This window comes from Cyanistes caeruleus, chromosome 3, assembly GCF_971803275.1.
Source record: "Cyanistes caeruleus chromosome 3, bCyaCae1.hap1.1, whole genome shotgun sequence".
Taxonomy (NCBI): domain Eukaryota; kingdom Metazoa; phylum Chordata; class Aves; order Passeriformes; family Paridae; genus Cyanistes; species Cyanistes caeruleus.
This window is the reverse complement of record NC_141703.1, coordinates 24,902,188-24,923,872: the sequence shown is the minus strand read 5'-3', so window position 1 is coordinate 24,923,872 and position 21,685 is coordinate 24,902,188. Positions and strand designations below refer to the sequence as shown.

Sequence of the window (21,685 nt, the reverse complement as noted above, 5' to 3'; positions counted from 1 at the left end):
AAGCAACATGCTGGATGCTGCAGAACAGCAAGTAAGATTTACAGCATCTCTTTTTGATCTCACACTTGACTGTGTACTCAACCGAGAATGCTTGTGAGACTGTGTTTATCAGGACATTTTGGTGTTTCGGTTTGTCTATTTTTGTATGTTTCTTAAATAATCAGGCCTGTCTATGCAAATGTCAAATAAGCATTTGAGTAATTTGCATCCAAGCTATAAAACAGCAAATTGTCAACTGAACTGCCCCAAACAAAACCACAGAAGCATCACCAAAACACACCTACTGAAGGCTCTACCTTTACTTTAAAAGCAAGCTCCTGTTTCAAACACATTTTAATAAAGATACATGAATAATTTAACCCCAGTTTACCTGATACCTCAGGCTAAGTATAAATTATGCAAGTCTCAAACAGCTCTCCAGGAGAAGCCCAGTCAGCCAAGCAAAGGGCCAGCTATGGAAAATTCCCATGGACAGCAGAGCTGACCAGTGAAGCATCATCATAAGCAGAACACTCCCTGTGGTACAAGCCTCTCCTGCTGAGCAATTTAGGCACCCAGCTGCAGCCCATGGGTGATTCCATCTCAAGCAAGCTGACTCCAGGTGCAGGTCATCCTTTCATCTCCAGTACCAGGACAGCCTGGCCAGAGGCTTTAGCTAACAGCCCATGAAGAGCAGCTCAGGCCCCACGGGCACACAAATGCAACTGTCTTTAAGGGGATTTGCTCTGTATGTCACTAGAATGCCCCTCAAAGAAGCTAATCTAAAAATAAAATACAGTCTTAAAACTGCCAAACATGAGCAAAGGAAAAAAAAAAAAATTCTTCTTACCACATTCAGGGATGACAGTAAAACCCTTTTGGTTAATATCCCCTGCCTGCACACCCTACGTCAGATCTAAGCTGACACACAGCACAAAAACTATTAGAGCCAGCAGTTATCCAGCTGGGAACACTGATGCTCTCAGCCACCAGCCCTGCACCACATACGTGCTCTGCTACAAAGCCAAGTAATTCCAAATGACAGGACTTCTCCCACCCCTTAGAATGAAGCTGTAAACTCAAGCAGATTTGCCACCAAACAGTGTGAAAGAATCTAAAATGATGTCATATGTATGGCTACTCATTTATATATTCCTCTATAATGCTACTCTATATGGGACAATTAAAAATCTTTTCTTTGAACTGAATGATGAAAATGATATTCCCACAAACTTGATAATTTACTTTCATTCTCTGTGGAAGCTCTTGGACTTATCCTACAATTTATAGTGACTTTCAGGTTCACTAAATACCTAAAGGTTTATTAATCATGCACCAAAAAGCATGAAAGGAAAAGGCAGAGTTATTTAAGGATAAAACTAAATACTTGCCACAGAATTTATCATAATACATATGTCTTGAAAGGAGGAAGAAAAGTTATTTAAGGATAAAGGTAAATACTTGTCACTGAATTTATCATAATACAAATGGCTGACCATTGTTAAGATGGCTGATCACAGAATTCTGGCTCTTTGTTATCTTAAAGGGTGCAAAAATACCTCTCTTCCCTTAAGCTGCTGAAGAAAGTGGGAGTTTTTATGCTGAAACATAGTCATTTATATTGCCAGCTGTTCAGCTGATTCAGTTATCCATCAGAGACACATGTCCAAATCCAGATTTAAAGACAGGACAGAAAAAGTGACACATTCATATCATTTTGCCTGAACAGTCATAATCAACATTTAGCTTTTAAAATGTAAAGGCCATTTCTATTGCAGAAACACAGAATCAGACACAGCAAATTAGTCCAGCTGTCTATCATGTCTGGTATTCTGCCTCCAAGCAGTGCCTTGCTTCATAAGGAGGAATAAGAAACAGTCTTGTTGCAATTAGCTTATTGCACAATACGTTACACAGAAGAAAATCCTGATCTTGCACATAAGAAATCATTTTCTTTGTTTATGCTAAGCATCATTTATTATCCTTGGTAATAGAACATCAGAGTATTTTGCAAACAGAGCATATTTCATTAAACATTTCAAGGAGGTACCACCCCCATTCAGCACCATTCAGTATTTTAAAGTCCAAAGGTTTTAGAAACATTGGGAAAACCCTGGCACTTTGCCCACTCCAGAGAGGCTCTATTTATCAAAGCCCTGGAAGAGAGTGACCTGAGCCAGACACCAGCTTTTCCCACACAGATTTTTGCATCTCCCCACTTTTCTCCCAGCCACAATGCAAACCCCTTATACTAACACAGAAAACACAATGAAAATGGCTCAGCTGTGGTCAAATCCAAAACTGGCAGGCACCTGCTCAGGTACAGGAAGAGATAGCATCCTGCTGGTGACTGAAACCAAGAGCTGAGTTACCACTGTCCATCTCTCTTGTGATCAAAGCATCTCATTCCACTGCCCTCAGCCATACCTGATAACACATTGTCTAGTGGCTAGATAAACCAGATGGACTTCACTGAACAGATCATCTTTGAGTGGAGAATGAAGGTAGCACAACCTTTTTTAACATTACTCTTCCACCAAATAATTATCCTCAGAGGAAGCAATTGCTTTTATAACCTTTCCCTAAGTAGTACATAAGATGCCACACACTCCCTAAAATGAAGTTACCTTACTCTACAAATGCCTATTTATTGGCTGTAATAATTCAGACAGAATTATTATTCTGTCTAAAAAAAGACAATTTACCCAATCCTTCCCAATACTTTGTTTCTTTCCATTTTAACTTACATGCCTTCAAATTACTTGACATTCCCACATTCTCTTCTGTCATATCTTCAGTTCATGCCATATTCATTTTCATGCAACACTCTACTTCGTGCTACTCCAGAGAGTATGTATTCCCTTCAGAACATACTTTAGTAAAGCACTTTGACCCTACTGCTCCAAGAACACCCCTGTATGTTCCTGCAATTACTGCACTGTGGTGCGTAATCCAGATAAAACGATCCAATTTGGGCTGTTTCATCCTATGTTAGGAGATGAAAGATGTGCCAACAAGACACCAAAAGCTATGTGGTCCCTATCAGTGAAGTGCTACAAGCAAGCTCCATATCACATTTTAAATCTGTTTTTTCTCTCTTGATTCTGCTGCATTTCTTCTGCACTTTTCTTCACTCCTGGATTTCTCAGTCCCTTCTGAGCTGAGCTCCTTTGGGATGTTCCTTCACAGGGAGTCCCACTTATCACACTCCTCTGGGTCAGAACAAAAACTCCAAAGCCTGCTAGGATCTTGTTTCTCGTGTTTATTAGGATGTTATTACAAAACTTGGCAGGCCTCTCTAGACTTTCTGCACAAGTTTAATTCACTGCAACCTGGCTCATTTTTGTTCTGATGGTACAAAATGGCCCTGAACCACACGGCCACCTCATCTTTATATCTATTTTTACTGTATTAATTACAGACACATGTATTGTTTTTATATTTTAGCAAATAAGTTTACTATATCTAATGACGTAGCTAAAACTGTGACTAACTTTCAACCAATCACTTTTTGTGCTTCTACAAACTGCAGAATTATGGAGAAGGAAGGAGAGTTAAAAACCACACCTTTTTTTCCTCCATCCTTACTCCATGTATTAAACCCTCTAAAATCTATATTTTTCACTTCAGTGGCATACTGAACATTCTACTACTTTCTACTTCTTTTTTTTTATAAATCCTAGTTTACCCAGGGATATTTGGAAGCCTGTCAGTGACAAATACGATAAATACCTTTTGGAGAATAGGACAAACAGAGAAATGTTTCTCCATTTCTGGATTCCTACACTCCATCTTCCTAGATGAATCAGTGAGTCTAGTTACCATCAGGAGGGCAGAGCTAAACCCGTTCCCAGTTCTCAGGAGGGCTCAGGCATTCTGCAGTGCTCCACTCTGCAATACAGACACACCAACACTTCTGCCCCAACAGCATTCACTGCTCCCAACCTCTATTTCATTTATGTCTGTAGAGTTACACTTGACAAGAGAACACAATACTCCTCTGAGTGTACATGGGGAGAAAAAAACTAATATTCTTCATGGAGTTTTAGTTACTTTTCCCTTTTCTTTTTTTTTCCCCAAAGCCAAGTGTGATTTCTCCTTCCCTCACACACCACAGGATGGAAAGAGCTGACACTCCAGTATATTCTAACCTTTCCCCCACATAGATTTTGCTTTTTTAACATCCCACCAGAAGAAACACTACCACTGTAATTTGCACTGGGCCTGATACTAACAACTGTTGAGAAAGCGTAACAGAGGCTAGGGCAGTAACAATACATTAATTTCTGCAGAGAACTAGAATAAAGTTTGTGACTTATCAAATATAGTTTTTACAAAGCTATATTCCCTCCTGTGTAATCTCATGACATTTATAGGGATTATGCTTGGATAAAATTCAGTAACTGACTGTGATTTTTTTAAAAAAACAGATTAACGTCTGACAGCAGCTAGGCAAGTGCATCCCATTCTGGCTAACCACTCTTCATTGCAAGGGAGCCCTCAAAACTAGGTCTCCAAATCTCCCTAAGTACCGTGTGAGACAGAAGCAGCACTGTAAGAGACAAGACTCCACCTACACCTTTCACCCCTTCCTGTCCCATTTTATGTAAGCAAAAACAACCTCAAAAAGGCCACACTGTCAAGTATCTTAACAAGTTTTCACATTATTTTTTACCTTCTGTCACATGTAACAGTAGAGCGGCATAAAAACAAAATTCTTTCATTTCAGAGTACTTCCTGACTAGTGATCAAAGAACATTTAAAAGCGTAAGATGTTAAGGTGTTCAAAAATGGAAATGAAAACATAGGCACAGGGGGAGGGAGAGAGAAATGGACCATTTTTTTTAAGCTCACAGTGAAGGTACATACCTGAATAGAAAAATACTGTGTTTTTTTATATTTACATGTTTGATTATAACTATCACAACTTTAAACAAATCCTCTTTTTCCCCTTGGGTCAGGGAGGGGGCAGAATAAATACACACTCAAAAGCAAAACAAAACCCAATTGGTTATCCATCTCAACCAAATTTATTTTCCTCCAAAATAGCCATTGTCCAGGGTAAGAAAATGAAATGCTGTGCTTTGCTCAATAACCTCGGTATGTGTCCTATAACCATTCGTAGCTCACCTCACGCATGTATCAGCACTGTGTGCTAACTCAAATCACTCAGGCACAGCTAAACAAACAAGTTACAACCAGGGCACAACCACTGTGAGATACCTTATCATGTCATATGCTCTGCTGGTGTAATTTATGTAATGCAGCTTACTTTTCTTCTAAACTCTTTAAGAAATCAATGTGGGTAAAGGCCGTTTTGTTGCCATGTATCTCTTTCTTCCCCTCCCTGAATATATAACTTCAGAGCTACTGTAAAAGCTATGATTACATAACTACAGTTTTCTTACACTTGAGGATTTTAATTTAGAACAAAAATCCATCTAATGCCTATGAAGTTTGTGAGAATTAAAACAAAAACACACATGCATAAATAACTTCACTCGTTTCTTCTTTTACTCAGTTTGCAAGAGTCAGTTTACAGCAGACTGAGAGGATTTAAATAATGAAACTCAGGAACTAACTTAGTCATGTCCTGGGAGCTCTTCATATAATGCATCATCCTATACAGAATTTCTAGCTATTTACAGTATTTTCAGCTACATTTCAGAGAAGAAAGAAGTGCAGAGTCATACTGCCAGTGCTAGAACATTTTACAAAGTATTCTGAAAACAGAGATGTCCAGGATGAACATTTTTTTTCACAGAGACTTTAATCAAGGGCCTGTATTTCAACAATCTTATCTGGATTTTTTTTTTTTTAATATAAATCTATTGTAACATTGACAGAAAGCATATTTTGAATTTGAGCTAGCAAGGCTGCAAGTTCTCCTAAATAGTTTTAAAATACATAAGGCAAAAAAGAGCACTTTTGTATTTCAACCTCATGTTTAAGGCATAAAGGCACTTAAAACACTTCTGAATAAAGAAAATCCTGAGGTATATATAGTTACTAGGAAGTCAAGAAAAATGGACAGCGTAAGATTATCAAGTCAAGGAATACCAACACTCCTAATGAAGATGAACCAAGAAGGGACACAGGAAGGCAACAGAAATTACATATAGCCTAGATGAAGCTTCCCATGAACACCCACCTATTCAAACAACTTCAGAGCTTTGTAACAAACAGCATTACATCCTTGTTTCAACAAGGACAGCAGAAAAAAAAAGTCCAGCAGCAAGACACAGTGGCAATGCACTAGATACAGAAGGGAGGAGAATTACAGGAAAGCCCTCTCTCTAGGATCTTCAACAACACCCATAAAGCAAAACTCAGCTGAGAATAGAAATATTCATAATAAGCTTCATGGAAGCAACCAATAAAATAAAAAACAGTGCAGAAAAATTATAACAATGGACTTAAAGTAAGAAGATTTGAGTAAACATAAAAAAAGAAGTCCCAGTAGTAACAACATAAGCAGAAAAAGCTAACATGAATGATAATTCTTTTAAAAATTAGCAGCACGTCAAAGAAAGAACAGAAAAAGTGGATGCAAACCGACATGGAGTAAATATCACAAATATATACACTGACCACAAGCACACAAAAAGAAGCAAAAGTAAGCAAGAGAAGTCAGGTCACCACTTAAAATACAACTAACATGGTCATGAGGGTAGTAGCAACAAAGCATTCCACAGCATGCATGCATACATGAAGGGGTAAAGCTAATCTCCAACTCCACAGTTACTAACACACTAAGAAGCTCTTGGCATGTCATGCTTCCTTCTACCACCCCCCATCCTCCTCATAAAAAAGTCGATTTCAGACAACTCAAACATATACCTACAAATGCATAAAAGCAGGTTAAAATTACTATTTTGATAAATTACACAGTACCTGTTGTGCTGAATTGATAGTAAGAGAACTAGCTATATCCATATCTGAAACCAGAGAGGACAAGTGAAGTTCCATAAAGTACTGGAAAAAGCCAAACACAGTAATTTTAAAATGGAGGAGGAAAACAGAGAAAGCTAGTGAGCTACAGCTACAGTCATTTCAACTTTGTAATACTCAGTGAGCTTCCTGAGAAAAGCATGGGCACAAACAGAATAAACTTCCATAGAAGAAACTGAACATATGAGACAGCAGTCCAAGAAGTCTTGCAGAAGCCAGAAGGGATAAACTGTTGTGGCAAAGAGAATACACCTATAAAGTGGAGGGAAAAGTACTTGGGAGAAAATTCTCCTGAGGGCAAGAAGTGAAAATAAAAACATGTCAGCCCCAGGGATCAGACAGGGTTGCAAACAGTCACAAGTATCAGACTGCACTTGGTACTAACCTTGGCACTACAGCTTGTCTCTTCCTACCTACTTCGCCCAAGTGCAGTATTCTTAATAAAACAAGAATCGTTTAATTCCAGCTACTGGCAACTTCTGGTTCTTGCATGTTCACTGTTAAAGCATTTCTATTCTGGAGTTTAATTGCCCACACAGGTTCTAGGAGTTGGAAGACGTCAAAACTGATGAAATCCAAACAAAATCTCTGCAGCAATGACTTAAATGAGTAACAATGAGACAAGAGAGTCATAGTGGCTGGTGCTACATCACGACAAACCAAAAACAGGCTTCAAGAAGTGTTTCTCAGGATAAACTGCATCTGAGAGATCTCTAAAGAACATTAAAGCCAAGACTTATGCTGTGATTATGTCTGAGAGAAGCTGGTTGAAAAGGACAATAAAGCTGCAGATCTAAGACTAGTATTTTGCAGCAACAGACTGGAGATATTAAATCAAGGAAGAAAATAAGAGGATGCCACAAAAGGAGAAAAGATAAGGTTAAAAATGGACTTTTTCTCTCACAACCTCACTGCAATCAGGCATCTGAATAGCTGCCTCATAATGGGGGGAAGCCATGCCAAAGACTTTAGCTTGGCCCCAAAAGATGTGTGTTTTCACTGGAGCTGTAACAAAGGAAACAGTGGTAAAGCCTTCCAGAGACCCTGGGTAATTTTATCCTACCAGGCTTATCTCTAATCTCTGAAAATAAACCAAGACAAGGAAAGACATGGGGTAAAAAAAAAGGAAATAAAGGAGACAGAGAAATTATGTCACCCACAGCCATGTCCGAGCGGATTAAAAAGGAATGTTAGTTCTGATATTCAGATGACATTTACAGAAGGCACTTTGACTGTATAAAACTCCAGCAGAAGGATGAAGCCTGTATGAAAAAAAGCTGAAAGCACATGAACAAGGGAAAAAAAAAAAATAAATATTATCTTTCAAAAGTAGATTTTGATAGAATTGGGTTTCTTTCCTGCAGTTGTTTACTTCTAAGTAATGAAGCTTGTTGAGTAAATTTTGTTTGGTTTGGGGGTTTTTTCTTGTTCATTTTTTTTTGTTGTTTTTTGTAGGAAATCTCTCACTATTTAAACCTAAAGCACCAATTAAAAGTCTGTCAGCATCTGAGTCAAAATCACATATTCTAGGAATTCAGGAAGGAAGTGAGAGCAGCCCAAATGTGACAAACAAGCAAAAAGAATGGGGAGTTTTCTGCACACCTACTGCTAATTCAGAAGCCACGCTATACAGTGAACTGGGGTGGGGAAGTGCAAGTTCCTGAGCATTAATCATTGCTGTGAATGATTTTCAGTAAATAAAATCAAGCTTAAACAAAAAGCATTTGAAGTTTTAATGAATCAACCAACCATCAACCTATTCCCAAAGCAAGAATTTCTGCAAATATGCTCTCCCCTTCAAGACTCACCATTTGATTTAATTTCTCGTACGTAGTTACTTGGAAACCACCCTGTTTTTCCATTTAAAGTTCCTTCCCACCAGCCTCCTTCTTCCACTCTTGTAACATGAATAATATCACCTTTTGAAAAAGAAAGTTCATCTTCATTTGTCTGTTGAAAATTAAATTTGGCTCTCACCACCAACTGATGGTTGCCGTTATCTGTCATGTCCTAGTAAGAGAAAACAAAGAATGAAATTATTATTAGAGATTTAAACAATATTTCCATGAGCAAAACAGAAATGTCCATAAAATGGATTTTCCTCCACACACAACAGTCCCCAAATTTTCACTCCAAAGCCTTTATAAGGAGTGATTTGGCATTTCCAGTATTTTCGTCATTTTTCATCTATAGATTTTTATCAGCCATGGGAGTATATATATTTTACTTATTACAGCCCCTTCAACCAGAAGGGCTTAACAGAGCTGAAATGAGAACAATTATTGCTCTCACAAAAAAAATTATACATTTTCTGTAACAAGCATAAATTGAAACTGCCTTTGACAACTACAAAGAAACAAAGGCTTTACATTAGAGTTTTTTTCCCTAAATTTCTCTGTGATGCAAGGAGAGAGAAACTGAGTTGGGTTTGATTTAATTTTGGTTATATCAAGAGTTTGAAGCTCAAAACTTTTTCCTTTTCTTTTTTCATGTAACAGATCAGGTTGGTGGCTTCCACAGTTGAAGGTCTAAGTCTCCATGGCCTGCCAATGAAGGAGCATTCTTAAACAAAACCTACAAAAGAGTTATGCAACTTACCTTGAATAAGTACTCCAAAATCATTTCTCTCAAGGTTAGCAAAGCTGGAAGCCTGCAGCAGTCAGACTTGCAGCTGTCCATATACACTATGTATGCATGCTCATCCCCTACCATGGATGTGAAGGCAGATTAACTCTCTGTCCTAACATCTGAATGTTTTCTTAGAAGTAAATAGTAAGTCTTTTGAATTAATGATTTGCAAATTCAGCAATTTGTCCTTGGATGTCAGTTTTGGGTATCTGCACCATTCAAGCATTTCATGACAGTTTGGGCAAACCTTTATGCTAAAAAAATGCAATACTTGGACAACTTTAAAAACATTGTGCTGGAATTGAGAGAATGATCTACGAATTATGTTTGTCTCTACCATAACTAAGGATCAATATCTGTACAGCAAAATAAGTAGCTTAGTGAGAAAATGACTGTGTAAGAGTCCTAGTCAGCTATCCATGTGGAAGAATTTCATCTACATGTTGCCTATACAGTTGAGGTGATGAAAAGGCTGCATGCTGTCATGAGGATCTTACATGCCAGTTGAATTCATAACCCCAGCAATCATGCTATTGTATCACAACTCAATATGACTTCCATCAGAGTTAGCAGCTGAGAAACTACAGGAAAATGAGGACAAACAACTTTGAAAACATGCAGAAAGCCCCAAGACAGGGTAAGTCCCAGTGCTGACAATTAGATTGGCACATTTTCATACAAGTGCCTCTTTCTTAGTCCTCTGCTTGCACATTAAGTACTTTGATCCTCTCTGCTCAAAAAGAGAAAATGTTTTGGAAGCCACAAAATAAGCAGAAACATTGCACAGTGAAATCAACTATAAACCCTATGCTCTGCCAGTATGGCTTTCCAGCAGGAAATTAGCACAAACTTGGTGAGAACAGTTCCAAACAGATCATCTATACCAACAAAACCAAACTAGGAATTTCCTGGGTTTGGCCACTAGCTCTTTTTCCCTCCTTCTTGCACTTCTCTGCTCTAACTTTGCACAGAGCAACTCAGATGACCAAAGTGATAGAAATACTGAAAACTCTGATTACTCCAGTGATCCAGCTAGTCCCACCAACTGCTGCTTCTGCAAAACTGAGTGGGCTGTGAACAGCAGAACAGAAGCAGGAATTAGTGGACTAGGGCAAAAACTTGCACAGGCTCTGCTACCAGAGAAAACACATTACACCACACCTAAGAAAGCCACAGATAAAGCAGCTTTCATTAGGAATCTGAACCCTCCTAACAAACCTTCAATTGAATAAAACTATGTTTTATCACAGTTTCCATGAGGTCTGCAACCCTGGTTTCAGCTGTACTATAAAACAATGGCCCATACGACTCAGTTACCCAAAGGCAAGTTGAAGGATCAACCTTGAAATATAACAGAAAACAGAAACAACTGCCACTACTGCCAACATTAGAACTATCACCTTCACAGAGGTTTGAACAACCTTCAATCATCACCCCTAAACTCAAGAGAGAAAACGAGATTTTTGCCTTTGGAAAAACAAGTCCTTTAACTGAAAAGAAAACCATAAATCCAGGAAGATACTGTCTATGCAGATAACATGGAGCACTAAACGAGGAAAAAATAGTTCGAAGTTCACAAAAAGCTGCATGCATTTTGAAGCATCATATGACAAGCTGCAAAAATAAACTCACAGGCTAAAAATATAGAACTGAAAGAGAGGAAACAGTTACTTTGCTACACTATAATTTACTTACAAAACTCATTTAAAAAAAGGGGGGAAAAGAAAGGGGGGAAAAATAATATCACACCACAGCTTGTTTCATTCTTTCAGAACTTACCAAACTCCGATACTGTCCCTGAAAGAGTTTTGAAGTTCTACTGTGTGAAGACTGGGATCCCAGAGAATCAAAGGATTTTATCCGATGAGATGAGGGACGTGCACATACAGAGTCACTGCCCAGCCCTATGTCTGTAGGAGGGTGGAAAAATAAAGCAAATATTAGAATTTTAAAAATCTGCATCTGTAACTTCTGCTTACCTCTGTAAAATTCACATGCCTAAAGCAGATTTGATGTATCTGCAGTTATTCAGTAATTCAAGATTTAAAAAATGATAGCAATAAATAATCTAAAATCTTGAGACATCAACAATTTCTCCCCCACACAGACAAGAAAACAATTTGGCCTGTTTAGAGAGAGAAGGGTTAGAGTTGTATTTCTCTATTCCTACTCACTACTAGTCTATTTAAAGGTAATTAACCAGCATCATTTTAGCTAGTAGCCAAGAATTTTGAATGCATAAAACTTGCTTGAAGTGAAGCCAGCCACATCTGTTTCTTAGCTCTTCCCACAGCCCCCCATCTCCTTCTCAATTAAAACATTCCTTCCACTGTCTTTTTTCCTACATTCCTTTGCCTCATCCCATTATTTTGCCAACTAAGCTATTTTTCCTTCTTTGGAGGGAGGACTAGGAATAGAAGAAAGGAAAATGCTGCTTCTCAAGTAAACAACACCCTCCCAAAACATTTCTTCACTACTGTTTGTCTCTCCTGAGAGGTAGACCCACGTGATATGTTCACCTGAAGGGCTGTGTACCATCAGGGGCTGCTGGGGTCCCTTGTGGGCTGGGAGGCACTGAGGGAGCAGCAGGACAGGGCTCATCCCACCATCCCAGCCAGGAGTGGGGCAGCTGGGGACATCAGGGCAGCCCCAGCCCCGGACACTGGGCTGGCACCTCCCCAGGATGGGATGCTGGCAGCCAACAAGGGGGACGTGTCCTGTGGCTTAGGAGCCACAGCCAGCCAGGGGCTGCACCAAAGGCAGCTCCCAAGAGCCAGGTTCAGTGCTGGCTGCAGCCCCCACAGCCCTGCTGGGAGCCTCTCCCCATGTCACAGGGGTTGCTTCTGGCTGCACCAGGGTTGCCCATTCTCACAGCCAAAGCCCCAGGAGCGGGCAGCTCCCAGGCCCCCTGCACAGAGCAGTGGGCAAACACTGCTCCTTCACACAAGCATGGCAAGTCATTTCTTTTTCTCATGTTTTCCACATACAAGGAAACTACTCAGTGAGCATCAGAGCTTAAGAAGCCCTGAAAGCAATACAGTATTTTCTGTTCCAAACCCAGATGTTTTCACCAGACTGCACAAGACTCCCAACTGCTCTCCTGGCTTTTAATCCCTGTTACTCTCTTTCCTAGGAGTTTGCTTTTCTTCCATATTGAGGTAAGCATACAACTGTAGTCTCATAATAGTTACTTTCAGACTGAAGTACACTATGATTATGCAAATCCAAATTATTTTTTGTCAAAAAGAAATAACATATATAATATGATATAATATACAGGGTTCGGATCCAGGTACATCAGTGGATAAAGGTATATTTCCTGTTCCACAACAAACCTGAAGAGACAACTCAATTCATCTGAACTGGCAAGTCTTTAAACTTCAGCACAGCATCCAACAGCAGAAGAGATGCATGAGGAGGGAAAGGGATTGAGAACAAACAGCAGTGTTGACAAAGGATGATCCAAGTCTGCAGCGACTGAAAGGAAAACATCTTCCCCACTGCATCTTTTTAAATGACTCATTGATAGCCTTCAAATATCACCATCCTTCAAAAAAACCCCATAAATCTACACTCCCTAGTCAAGTAGTGCAATACTAGAACTATACACATTAAGTTGAGTATTTTGTATCCATAGCATCCTCACACATTGAAGTAATAAAAGACATCACACTTTGTGAAACTGCTTTCCTAAAAGCATTTAAAGGCTGCAGTATTAAGATAAACACTGTGATTACAGTCCATTAAAAAAGGTCATATATGACATGTTTTCACAGGCTACCAGGAAAGAAGTGGGATTGGATTATACCCTTAGTTTGTAAATCATAACTATATGGATAACGCTAATGCTTCCAGAAACCTTTAAGCTGCCATAACCATCATTACCTAATAGAGTATAAGGATTAGAAGTAACCTGAAACATCTCCATATCCAGCTTGCTATGTTTCCTAAGTGCAGTCAAGTTTGAGGACTGACAGCCATCTAATTCAGAATTCTACCTTGATACATCTTGCTTAGAACTACAGAACCAGGTTGACTTATGACAGTGTGTTGGAGCTTCTGGGCAGCTCTACAACACTACCTAAAATCTAAGTATTCCTGAAATATTCTAATTTCACAGCAGCAGAGGTAATACACCAATACAAGAGCATCTTTTTAGGCTTGAATTAGAAACTGCGTATTAGAAACTGAGGTGAAAACAAAATTATTACAAACAAACTACATGCAAATTTAAGTATTTTCACCATTAATATCTGAATACTTTCAAATCAATCTGAAATGTTGATACATTTAAAAGGCTTTCAAACCCCATGTACCCATTAAGTTTCTATTAAAATACCTAATAAACAAGTTCAATGAATTTCTCCATGGTATTACCATTATCATAATAATATTAACATTATCAAAAAAAAAATCAACTCTGCTACTAAAAACTCAAGAATCTTGAATGGCAACAGAATGTGCATGTTTAATAAATATTAATTTGGTAATTTCCTCCCAAACTTCATTTTTCCACCCTTTTAAAGATTTACAGTATTTGTAAAACCCTTTCTTCCTCATACCACTATGTCAGCTTTCCTATACCAGTTCCTCTCCCTTCATCTGTCTACAAACAGCAACTGCTTCCTTGATCCCACCACTCCAGAGATTAATACTTTGATGGAGTGAAAACCCACAAAAGTCTTTCATCAGTAACCATGGCCATTACTCACATTCCTCATACTGTAGGAAGGCCTATCTCAGAAGAACCTGTGTATGCCTGAAATTCTTGCAGATCCACATGAGGATCTGAAAGCCATCTTCCAGTACTAGAGCAGAAACAGATAGTCTAAAACTGCTACACAATTGCCCAGTTAATGAAAATTGTTTGGAAGAACAAGAAGGTTTATGCTTGCTCCTTGGGAAGAGACAACACCACAGTTTGCATGTAGCTTTGATTTTTGGTTTCCACACCACCACCACATGCCCCCACTGTGAAAGGGAATCAGCCCAGGTCCCTTCTAACCAGCTGTGGCTTTTTGAAGTGGGCATTAATCCATAGACATCTGGAGAAAACAGCCACACACACTTCTCCACATTAATGGCATCAAAGGCAGCAGTGGCCTGTGTACAGCAGTTTTAAATATGTACTACACTGGTTTGCATTTGCACTTACACTTGAGATGAGAGGCAGTATCTTTAAGTGGTCTAAACAGCTTCAAAGGACTTAATGGTATTACTCCATGCCCATTCATTAAAACTAGATTTGGTTGCAAAACTTAATTTTAAGGGGTGCTTTCTAATTCAAGGAAAAAAGTAAGCCACCAAAACCACAAAATCTCTCTGGAAACAGACCAGAGAAGTATTATGAATGTGACAAGATACTTATCTCATTGGTATTAAATGAAGTAACTCTTATGCATCACTGACTTTCTATCACCTTCCTTTTCTTCCTCACACAAAAACTGACGCATATGGTTCACTTTTAGACTCTCTCTCAGACTCTGACCTGATGATCAGTACTGAAACTTGCTGCTGATGGTGGAACAGGAAGAAACCCAAGGGGCCAATGTTAACATTTCCTGAGTGTCCCAGGGTCCAGTTAGCATAATTTAGCACAGCCTCAGCCTACAATGATGGATGAACACCTCTCACCTGTCTGTTATTTCTACAGCTCTCTCCCCTCCCACCAAAGAGCTTGAGGTGAGTGGTCCATGACTTCTAGCTGCTAAATGAATTAAATAGCAGCTTAAGGGGTCAAAGACATTTGATATCCTTTTGTTATTGGCAAGAAAAGATAACACTGGGAAATGTAGGGTGGGGAGGGCAAAAATGCTGCCAAGCTGTTCAAGCAGGAGAATGACAGAATGGAGCAAAAGTCAACTTTAGTATTTCAAACCTGGAGGACAAAAAAGAAAAACAACCTAAAAAATGGGCCCTTTTTCTACATTGCTTGCCAACTTAAAAGTTTAGCCTTAGCTCTACCACAAAGCTTCCTTCTGCAGAAGACATGATTGGAGAACCCAGAGCCACTGTAAAGTTCCAAAAACATGACTTCAACAAAAGTTTTTTAAAAATGCTGCATATGTTCGCCTCATCATGGGTACAGCACAGGTATAAATATACACCAATGCAAGGTGAAAGTAGCAGTAAGCCAGCACAAGACAGAGCAGTCAGTCTACTTACCCGCAGTCACCTTATTTAAAGCCACAAGAGAGCTAAGAACTTTGCTGAAATTCTGTCCCTGATACAGGTCATTTGCATCAAAAGTCTGAAAAAAAACCCAAAAAACATTAGTTAAGTCTTAGAAACAAGCCTTTAAGATTGTACATACAAACCACAACTGCAGAAGCTATTGCATGATCAAGGTATCAGTCTTTTAGTGTCTGTTATGAACCAATAAAATTAGGGGGCGAGGGGGTCTCTCCTTAAAAAAAAACAGTAAAAAAACTCAACAAACTATGACACTCTTAAATGGAAAGATAATATAGCAACTGCTGCATTTGAAAAAAAATGAAGAACAGAGAAAGTAAAAATATCAAGTATCATTTAAGCTACAAGAAAGTTGAATAAAACAAGTATCAGAAGTTTTCCTAAGGCATTTTGGCCAAAAAAAAAGTTACTGGGTACCATTACTCTTGGCATACTCTTCTTTTTCTGTAGCAGTGCACAGGCATTGTACCTGATTTTTCATAATGTACTTTGAAACTAACTACAAATACTTTAACAAGTACTAAAACCTACATGCTGTCTCCTTACAAGACAGAGAGGAAAGCAGCATTACAGAACATTCATGAATTTTAAAAATAATTAAATTCCTGGATAGGTTAGATCAAGGATGAGGTTTGTGAAGGGGGTGGATGAAAAGAGAGGTTTCTTTTATTTTTATTTTTTAACTGTGGTAAGGCAATCCAAACCTTGAACTATCTTGCAGAAAACACTGCAGCAACTCAAGCACTTCGTGATGACATTAAACATCTGGAGTTTTTTGGGGGAAAGAGGACTTCTTTTTAAAAAAGGAAAAACCCCACAAACCCATAACTGCCTGAGGTAATGGAAACACTCATCCAAAGTCTCATGAAAATAGCTCTTGCAATAGATTCTGCATAGGTTGAAAGGACTCACAGTACTCCTTTGTGTGAGACTAGAAAGCTGACAATAAAAGACAGCTGCTACAGCTCTTCCAACTGATTTAAGAAACAAATAGAGATTCAGTTTTTTGCAATGTAGCAGTTTTTATCTAAAAAGTCAACAAAAACCTGTTCACTTTCCTGATAACAGACCCATCCCACAGACACTATCAGAAAGTCCTTACCCCAGACAACAGCCTTCACAGGCAGGAGAGGAAAAACTCATAATCCCAGGAGAGAAGCGAGAAAGGAACAAAGAAAGGCTAGTTTAACCCAAGAGAAGCGAAAATGTTAACAAAAGCTATGAAAGTAACCACAGAAGGGGCTGCCAGGCCAGTTCTGACTGGTGATGCAATATCACAGGAAAGGTAGAACAGATTTAGGAAACATTTAATGACCATGTTAGTCAGTAAAAAAACCCCAAAACTCGCAATGCATCCACAATATTTGAGATACCTGCAATCATTAACATGCTCATTTCTCCCCCCCCAAGACTGAGATCATCTCTGGTCCCAGAAAGCAGCAGCTCTAGCTGGGCTGTACAGGTGCCAACATCCCCCTCAAGCTCGAGTAGCATTTACACAGCTCAGAAAAGCAATGCAACACAACACACAAAGCATCAAGCAGTCAGAATCACACACTAGCATACTCCAAGCAGTTGTTGCTCACATAAATTAAGTCAGATAACTGTTTCAACAAGTTTCCCTGGACTGCAGATAATTTAAAAAGACATCTCTTAGTTATTTGAACCTGTAAGGAGTAAGGAGAGGCACCAGGGAATTGCCTAGATGTGAATTTTGTAAGGCTTTTCCTCAAACACAAGGAATATTAAAAGACTATGTACACAAAAAAAAAGCATTAAGGAAATAAAAAATAATCTGATTTAACAAAAAGACATGATAGATTTTATTAACAGCACAATTTAAAAAGTCAAAACCAGGCTGGAGATCAGCTTAACCACTGCTGAAAATGAAGAAAAAAATTAAGCTTCTATGGAACAAGAATGTCTTGTGTGTGTGAAATTCCCATTGTGACAACACGTTTATTGTGGTAGTTTTTAAATAAGTAATCTTGACGTGTGAACAGAATCACAAAAGTCTAGCCCTGATCCTAAAAAAACTAAATACACAGACAGGTGCTTAAGCAGAAACCAGAACTGGATCAGAAAAGGACAACATGGGAGAAAAAGAAAGACTAAGAAAGGGAACATTTAAAAAAAGATTAAAAATTATAGCTTAAGCTTACAAAAACTTAAAAACAACCCAACCCTAAATCCATTTTAAGCTCACCTTCATTCTGGATTCTGATAGAGCCAAGAGCTCTCCAAAGTCAGGCTAACTTGAGAACAAAAGGTTGAGAGGAAACTCGTTTCCTGCTATGCTCAGACTATAGGGGATACCAAGAACAATTTGATTGGATCATCCCAACACGTATAGTCCATAAAAAACCCGTATCCAGGACATGCATCCAGTCTGCTCCACAGGAAACAACACAATGGGAGGATGCAAGAAACATTTGCTTCCTTGTGATTTTACATGAAGCAATTCTGACAGGAAGCCACCCTCAGCAGCTCATGGCTATGTTCAGCTATGTTCAGCAGCAGCCTACAATAGAGGGGGAGAGGAACATAACACCCTCCAGAGGGATCTTCTCCTAACACAGAAAATGTTTAAGGAATAACTAACCTAGAGACGTAAAAGGTAAGGGAAATAATATCAGTGTTCTAAAGTTTTGAGGCTAATTCTTTGATTATAAAACCCTTATCTCAAAAAAAATTTAACAAAACCAAACCAAAAACCCAAGAAATAAACAATCCACAAAAAAAACACCAAAAACCCCCACCAAAACAAAACAACAACCAAGCAAAAAACTCCCCTGTCAAACACTTACACCTTTCTTTCATCTTAGCAGAGGTTTGCTCATTTCACAATATAACTGAAAATTTTAACAGAGTAAGAGCATCAAGTAGCCAGAGAAAACAGTGTACTCCAGATTTTCAAGAGAAGTCTGTCTGACTTGCATGTGGCCTGAAATCTTCATTCCGGTAATTTTGGACAAATCAGCTGTAGAATTGACACTCAAAATTTATCTTGATGTTAAGAAGAGTAACTTCTCATTCAGTAACACTGGATGACCAACAATCCCCCTCCACCATACAGCACTCCCAATTCTTCAATTGCAAAATCAAAGCTGAATTTTGAGACCCAAATATCAAGCAAAACTAGTTTTAAAACACAATATATTACCAAATAATAAGGTCTGCATGCTATATTACCTTCTGTAATACTGGCATAACCCACTTTCCTTATCCCAGCAGAAGCACAACATGAATTCAAATTTGCACATCCTTACAGCTTTTTAAGCCTAAAAATGCAAACACTTAGAAAGGTATTACTTTGCAAATATTAAGATATATATTTTGAACAGTATGCAGCAGGTATACGTAGACATTAAAAAGGGCTTTTTGGAAAAAAATATTTCCAGTATGCCCCCAGCTTCCAGGAAAACAAAATTTATAACTCTATAGAGACTCTACCTGTGACGAAATTCACCCCATTGTTCATTCAATCCTTACCTTCCACCAAGAGACAGATTAAACATTAGGAGGAATACAAGAATAAAACCGTCATAAATCAGATCAGATGAGGACCCAGCTAAGCCAAATCTTTGGAACAAGCTCTTTAACCAACACACCTTTGTTTTTAAATACCACAGAATTACCCACATGCACGTATGTCCTACATAAGCATTAAGATGAGAGGAGGAGAATGGGGTGATGCTCAGAGTGGTGCTGTTTGTCTTCCCAAGTCACCACTAGGAGTGGTGCAGCCTGGCTTTCCTGGAGATAGCTGAACATCCATCCACCTGCTCATGGGAAGTGATGGACTGACTCCTCGTTCTGCCTTGCTGGCATGCACAGCTTCAGCTGTACCCATTACACTCCCTTTCTTTCAGCTGGGGAGTGTTCTCTCACTTTTGCCCCTCTGAGTCTGACCCCCCACCACACCAGGGAAGAGTGAGAGTGCGGCTGCCTGGGGCTGGGCGGGGTTGAAGCACAATATCCCAGATGGATACTGTGTTCTGAAGGCAGAGCAGATCAGACTAACAGTGGCCTATAAACAACACTGTATAAACAACACTCAGGAGCACTCTGGCACTTTTGGTCACCCGCTGCCAAGGCCTGCCAATTGCCTACCCTCACCCACAGATCCTGGCTTCCCTTTCCACACACCACACTAATTCCAAACACACGAGCCTGGCTTCCCACAACTACATGTGCATTCTCTGCCCCCAGATCTAAACTGACTACACACTTTATTGATAACAATGTTCTAACCTCTTCCAGGTCATTAATGAAATGTTACATAATGTGGTGGATTAGAAATGGCAGCAAAACCCCTACAGCAAGATATACACTGCATGGTCATTTTGAATTTGGAATTATAATGAAGTTTATTAATAAAGATAGTTTTTAAACTCACTTCATGAGAGCCATTTTAATTTTTCCATTACTGACATTTCTTCAGCACCAAACAAAATGCATTAGAGATTCATTTCATCCACATAGTGGCTGTTCAACTACCACATCCACCCTCTGATTTCAAACAAGACTAAAATCTGCATGGACCTGCTTAAACTCCATAACATTCAAAATTCCCTGAATGTATTATAAGGGATATTTTAAGTTATCGAAACGACTAACTCTCAGTGAATAGAGACTTCTGTTCAGTGTTTCTCATGTAATAGCAATAAGGAAATAAAATTAACATAACAATGCTTATCCCTGCATTATCCTTCCTATCCCTGCAACAACCAGTACCTAATGAAAGGAAAAAACGCTACCAAAGAACTTGATGAAAGAAAAAGGAAATGAGAAAATAAAAGCTGAAAAAATACCTGGTGAGAGCAGACTACAGCATGCAGTAAGCCTGCAGCAAGATTCTTTTCTTCAAATCAGTCAGTTTTAAGGCCTCATGTAACCTTCATACCATTTTATTTCCCCCTGCTAGACCTTAAAGTCAGAATTCAGTTACAGAGGAAGTATTTTTAAAATAAAGGTACTTCACCTGATAAAGCAAGGTGTAAAACTGGAGACAGGAAAATAAAAATACAAAACGGGGGTAGCTCAGTCAAGCTTTCTTCCAACACACATTTTCTTCAAATGTCTTCTGTGAGCCTTAACTTGCTTGTATCCTTAGACCAGCAGAGCATCAATAAGGTTGTATCTTAACAGTCATAGAAAATTCATATACCAGTTAAAACAGAGTAACATAAAAACATCTTCCCTTGCTAAACTACTGCCTTGGCTATACACAGGTACAGTATTCCCAGTGAGTACTGACACTTAAATCATCTGACAAAAATAGGTGACAGCTATCCTTACAGTACTGCATCATCCACTGCAGCAGCTGAGGAGCTGACTTAGGAGCAGCCCAGGCATCTGTGCAGCACAGATAGGGCGGCTGCTGCTAACCTCACCAGCCAGCCCCAAAATAAGCTGTAACCCCTGGGCTGTGTGTACTAAACCAGCAGGACACTTTCCAGCTCTGTTTTGCAGCCTCGGGGCCCCCTGTGCAAAAGATTACAAGAACATTGGCTCTCTCACCCGGAGGAAATGAAAGGGCACAAGCAGAGTGGCTTGACAAAGCACAGCGTGACACGACAACGTGTCACTCCACCTGTTCCTACTGCACACACTGCAGTGGTTTTGGCCATGGGAGCATGAATAAACAAGTGGTAGGAAAAAACAAGCAGCTCATGTTTAGAAACAGGTGATCATAAAAAGCACTGAGAATCCCAACACCTTGCTTTGTTGTGCCTCCATCCCCGGTGTGGCACAATCCCTGGAGCAGCTGGCAAGAGGAAGCCACGGAGGCCATCCACAGTTCACCTTCCAGTGATGACACCTAATATGCCCAAGCTTAAAAAAAAAAGATCCTGTAGGTAAGCCCACATGCAAATCACAGATTTGTTCATTTATTCTCACATTAGGTCAGCTCTAAGTGGTGCTGCAGCTA

At 39.2% G+C, this 21,685-nt stretch overlaps 1 protein-coding gene across 8 annotated transcripts in view; it reads right to left on the bottom strand.

The window, feature by feature from the left end:
- The window catches only part of ARHGEF7 (Rho guanine nucleotide exchange factor 7), a 117,991-nt gene that overhangs the window by 55,980 nt on the left and 40,326 nt on the right, over positions 1-21,685 (bottom strand). For 7 of the 8 annotated variants that reach the window (XM_086880184.1, XM_086880185.1, XM_086880189.1 and 4 more), the window contains 3 exons: positions 15,724-15,808; positions 11,338-11,468; positions 8,739-8,940 (listed from right to left, as the gene is read on the bottom strand). In XM_086880184.1, the coding sequence (XP_086736310.1) occupies positions 8,739-8,940; positions 11,338-11,468; positions 15,724-15,808 (418 nt within the window). Of the gene's footprint in view, positions 1-8,738; positions 8,941-11,337; positions 11,469-15,723; positions 15,809-17,956; positions 18,049-21,685 lie in introns of those variants that run through there. The other variant, XM_023918284.2, reaches the window with a different exon arrangement.